Here is a 5803-nt window from a genome sequence, read left to right as displayed (position 1 = left end):
TAACGGTATCTACGTGGGAAACGAACGGCTGATCTAAGTAGCGTCATTCTCTGAATCCCAAATGCTTTGATTTGAAATTAAGCGTGCGGCTAGTACACGTATAGTAACGGTATCTACGTGGGAAACGAACGGCTGATCGAAGTAGCGTTATTCTCTGAATCCCAAATGCTTTGATTTGAAATTAAGCGTGCGGCTAGTACACGTATAGTAACGGTATCTACGTGGGAAACGAACGGCTGATGGAACTAGCGTCATTCTCTGAATCCCAAACGCTTTGATTTGAAATTAAGCGTGCGGCTAGTACACGTATAGTAACGGTATCTACGTGGGAAACGAACGGCTGATCTAAGTAGCGTCATTCTCTGAATCCCAAATGCTTTGATTTGAAATTAAGCGTGCGGCTAGTACACGTATAGTAACGGTATCTACGTGGGAAACGAACGGCTGATGATGATGATGATTAGGATTTTTATGGCGCATCGACAACTATGGCCATAATGCGCCAAATGCTGGTGAGTGCATAAAACTGAGTTAAAAATATACTGATGTAATTAAATAAAGACTATGTTTGTAAATAAAACCAGCTGTGGCAGTCTAAAATGGACAAGTTAAAACCTCAAAGCCTATTGAGAATATTAATGTCTTCTAAAAAGTGCAACACTTTCTGGAAAGGCACAGCTGGTTCGTCACCGATTAACAGGGTCGGGTGGAAAGGCAGGTAATACTTATAAAATTGTTGAAAGTGTTTCTTGCGTTGCTCCTCAAAAAAAGGACATGTACAGAGAATGTGTAAAATGGTCAGCTGCACACCACAATGCACACATATAGGAGGGTCCTCACGTCGAAGTAAGAAGCCATGTGTCAAGTGCGTGTGTCCAATTCTCAGTCGGGAGGCTAATGTATCTTGTAAACGGTTTGATGGACTTGACCCGGGACTTCTCACATAGGGTTTTATCACGTGCAACTTGTTATCCTTTTGTGTGGTCCAAAATTCCTGCCAGTTATGATTGATCGCCCTCCTCAGCAGGGGTCACAAATCCTGATGAGGAAAGGCAGTAGGGGTGATCTCACCCGAGGCCGCGGCCTCTGCAGCAGCCCGATCAGCTTTTTCATTCCCCTGTATGCCTACATGGCTGGGCACCCAACAAAGGGTCAGGCGATAGCCCTTGTTGAGAACTGTGTTGGCAAGATATCGCGCTTGCTGGACAAGAGTGTTTTTTGTTCGTTGCAGTCCACAAATAGCATACAGAGCGCTGAGCGAATCTGTGTAGATTACGGATGATTTAATTCCATTTTCAAGGATGAAGCGCAATGCTAGCATCAGGCCAATGATTTCAGCGCTGAAAATTGAAAATGTCTGATGTAAGCGGCTAGCCCTTGTGACGTTCTCCGTTACCATAGCGCACGATACACCGGCTTCACTCTTTGATCCATCTGTATAGAAGGCAGTATGGTCGCCGAAGCTTTCCCTCAAAGTCTCAAACTCCTGCTTCAAAACTACAGTGTTTGTGTTTCTCTTGTTGTACCTTGTTAAGGAAACGTTTGACGGTATAACTAGCTGCCAAGGTGGTATTCTTTCATTACATTTTGAAAGTGAAGAATAATCGAGGGTAAAACTGTACAATTCAGCATTTTGCCGTGTTCGCAAGCTAAATGGGCGAATTACTCTTGGCTTGTTCAAGAACATTTGCTCAAAACGAGTCTCCGTAACACATGAGAGTGCAGCGTGCTCTGTGTAGCTAGAAATTTTTATTGCATAGAGGATTCCAAGGTAGGCCCGTCGTCTCTCGAGAGACCACTCATTGCATTGCACATAGAGACTTTGCACAGGCGATGTTCGGAATGCTCCCAGGATTAATCGCAAGGCGTGGTGGTGAACAGGATCTATGCATTTCAGAGCAGATTGTCGGGCTGACCCGTACACTATGCACCCATAGTCAAGCTTAGCCCTGACAACACAGTTGTAGATGCGGTGCAGCGTTTCACGGTCTGCACCCCAGGATCTGTGGGCGATAATCTTAAGAAGATTCAATGCCCTCACACATCTAGTTTTCAAGTCCTTGATGTGGGGAACAAATGTAAGCTTTTTGTCAAAGATGACACCAAGGAATTTGTGTTCGCTCTTCACAACAAGTTCTTGACGGTTCATTCTAAGCGAGGGATCGGGGAACATCCCTCTGACTCTCGAAAATGGGACACAGACAGTTTTTTCAGCTGAGAATTTGAAGCCGTTCTCATTTGCCCATTTTACGAGATTATTGATGGTGATTTGAAGTTGTCTTTCACATCTCGATATGCTAGCAGAAGAGCATGAAATTTGAACATCATCCACATATAGCGAGTATGTAACCGAAGGGGGAATGACATTTGCAATGGAATTCATTTTAAGAATAAAATGTGTAAAATGTGACTTGTACAAATGGGCGTGACAGTGTTGTGCCAAGTTTGACCTTGAAGGTGCGTCCCCGAAGGAAGTCAGTGATACATTGCAACAGTTTACCACGTATTCCAACAGAGTACAAATCCCGAAGGATACCATACCGCCAAGTGGTATCGTAAGCCTTCCGCAGATCGAAGAAAACTGACATGCAGTGCTGCCTTCTTACAAAGGCTTCTCTGATGGATGTTTCCAATCGAATAAGATGGTCAACAGTGGAACACCCCGCTCTGAACCCACACTGGTATTTGTCTAATAACCCATTTTGTTCGAGGTAGTGTACCAGACGATGGTTGACAATTCGCTCAAAGGTTTTCCCTAAGCAACTTGTGAGGGCTACAGGTCTGTAATTGGATGGGTTTGAGGGATCTTTGCCTTGTTTCAGCAATGGGATAACTGTAGCCATCTTCCATGATGATGGCATCTGCCCCTTGTCCCAGATCTTATTGAAGAGTTTGAGCAGACCTTGTTTTGATCCTTCTGACAGGTGCATAAGCATGGAATATGTGATACGGTCTAATCCAGGAGCACTGATTTTTACTGAAGACAGTGCTCGCAGGAGTTCCACCATTGTAAGAGGCTGGTTATACGAATGTCTCTCCCCACCTTTGACTGGAAAAACGTGTCTTTCGGATTGTTGCTTCACGAGCTGAAAGTTCTTGCTGTACTGAGAACTACTTGATACATCATGAAAATGTTGACCAAGCACGTCAGCCTGCTCACCCAAGTTACTACATGGAATACCATTGACCTCAAGCAGAGGAACTGAAAAGCCATTGTAGTCTCCTTTAATCTTTCGAAGCCTATCCCATACTATTTTGGATGGAGTTCTTTGTGTCAAAGAGGAAACAAAGCTACACCAGGACGATCGCTTCGCCTGCTTTCTGGTCCATTTGGCCTTTGCACGTGCCTTCTTAAATGAAAGAAGGTTTGCTGGTGTTGGGTATCGACGAAAGATGCCCCATGCACGGTTTTGTTCCTTGCGTGTTTCCTTGCATTCATGAGTCCACCAAGGCTTGGGGTGTTTGGGAAGACATCCAGATGTTTGTGGAATGGCTCGCTCAGCAGCGCCTATAATTATTTGGGTGACAAGATTATTTGATTCCTCGATCGACATTATCTCAAAAGACAAGGGCGCCAAATTGGCTTCTTCTCTGAACACATTCCAGTCTGCCTCCGACAGTTTCCACCGTGGTGGTCGTGTCATGAGACTGTTTGTAGGGCCTCGGAAATGTAAGACTACAGGGAAGTGATCACTCCCCCGAGGATTCTGTTCGACTGTCCAGTCAAGAAACTGGAAAATGGATGGGCTGCATAGTGAAATGTCTATGCAAGAAAAAGTTTGTGTTGAAGCGTTCACATAAGTAGGTAGCCCAGTATTCAGAAGACAGAGTGACCCCGAAAGGAGGACCCTCTCCAACATTTTCCCCCGTGCATCTAGTTTTGAACTTCCCCACAAAGGATTGTGGGCATTCAAGTCGCCTAAAATCATAAACGGCTGGGGAAGTTGATTGCATAAGTCTTCAAAATCTCTTTGCTCTATTACCACTGATGGGGGCAGGTACAGTGAACATACCGTGAGAGTCCTGTCGAGGCACGCTTCGACTGCTACTGCCTCCAAGTCTGTAACGAGTGGAAAGTGTTTTGCAGGTATGCACTGTGGAAGGACTACAGCCACACCACCGGATGCACGTGCGCTGTCTGTCCGGTCCTTCCTGAAAATATTATGTCTGCGGAAAGGATTTAAGTGTTTTTCGTGTAGGTATGTTTCTTGTAGGCAGAAACAGACAGCTCTGTACTTTTCAAAAAGATCGTGTACATCATCAATGTTACTGTAGAGGCCTCGACAGTTCCACTGAAGGAATACCTGTCCCATAATTAGAATGGAAATTGGAAAGAGCAGAGCGACTCTGTACATTGTGTGTTAAGGGGGTGTGACCCTTGGCGGGGGGGGCCTCTGTTTATCCTTTGACTTGCCTCTACCTCGACCTCCATGTTTTTCTCTTTGCTCCTTCCCTTGGGAAGGAGCTCTCTGGTCCAGTGTACTTGGAAGACTTGACGATGATTTCTGCGACATGCAGTCATCATCGTCAAGCTCCATTGCGCGTGTGGCAGTCTGGGATGAGCTCCCAGTGAGCCCAACCCAGACTGAAAACGTGCCATCAACCTCCGTAGAGATTGTGGCGGGAGCCGGCGGAGGCGAACTCTCCGCAGACGTTTCTTGTGTATGGGGAGTGTGGAGTGGAGGCCCACAAGTTTGGGTCTCCACGGATACTCTGAGTGGTGCCACTCCCCTACGCACCACCTCAGAAAACGTTCCTCTCTTTTGAAAGTCCAGCTGTGCTTTTGCTGCCTTGTACGTCAGTTTTTGTTCGGTCCTGATTCTAAGTATATCTTTTTCGTCTTTCCAGCGTGGGCATGACCTCGAATATGCCGGATGGCTGCCTTGACAATTGACACAGTGACATTCTTTGCTACATGACTCCGGCGTGTGGTCATTACCGGCACACTTTGGGCAAGCTTGTTGTCCGCGACACATCTGGGAGCTGTGGCCGAAACGTTGACATTTAAAGCATCGTCTGGGGTTTGGAATGAATGGTCGTACACGACAGTTAATGTAGCCAGCTTTGATCTCTGACGGGAGTGTGTGTAGCTGAAAAGAGAGTATTACGTGCTTTGTTTGGATTTCGTTACCATCCCTTCTCATTACAATGCGCTTTGCACATACAACCCCTTGATCCTTCAATCCTTCCTCTATCTCTGCTTCCGAACAAGAAAGGAGTTCATCCTCGGATATCACACCTTTCACTATGTTTAAGGTGCGGTGTGTTGTGACCGTAACTTTGATGTCACCAACCTGTTTCACTCCTTGGAGTGCGGTACTCTGTTGTTTTGTGTGGACTTCAACCTGAAGATCCCCAGTGTTTAGCTTTTTAGCATTGTAAGACTTGCCTAGAAGTTTCTCTAGTTCCTTTGCTACTAGAAATGGTGATATTTTCGCAAGAGGTTTGGATTCATTGTCCGATTTTATCACAAGTACTTTGGGGAACCAGGGTTCCGGGTTTAAACTTACGACATCAAGTCTAACTCTATCGGTGCGACCCCTTTTCAAGGGTCGATCTTGATTTTTTGTGCTGGCTGAATCCATAAAGATATGTATGTAATTCAGTGCAGTGGGGTGCCGCCCACCACCGAGCCCAACCAGGGGAACGTACGGTCTGCACGTTAACACTTCCCCTGCACTATACTCTAGTGCAGCTTCTGGAGAGTGAAAGACTGCCCAAGGTTGACCCTTGCCGCCAAAGAAGGTGAAAAGAAGAAAGGAGAGAAGGAAGGAGACCAAGCAAGAGAAAGTAATGAAAAGGA

General features: G+C 45.9%; 1 protein-coding gene across 1 annotated transcript; it reads right to left on the bottom strand.

Moving 5' to 3' along the window:
- Positions 1 to 4361: 4361 nt before the first annotated feature.
- On the bottom strand, positions 4362 to 5585 carry LOC135373919 (uncharacterized). Its single transcript, XM_064606965.1, has one exon. It carries the CDS (start codon positions 5583 to 5585, stop codon positions 4362 to 4364), a length of 1224 nt encoding a protein of 407 aa, XP_064463035.1.
- Positions 5586 to 5803: the final 218 nt, after the last annotated feature.

The sequence above is a fragment of the Ornithodoros turicata genome, unplaced genomic scaffold (assembly GCF_037126465.1).
Source record: "Ornithodoros turicata isolate Travis unplaced genomic scaffold, ASM3712646v1 Chromosome344, whole genome shotgun sequence".
NCBI classification, from domain to species: Eukaryota; Metazoa; Arthropoda; class Arachnida; order Ixodida; family Argasidae; genus Ornithodoros; species Ornithodoros turicata.
This window is presented reverse-complemented; position numbering and strand designations above follow the sequence as displayed.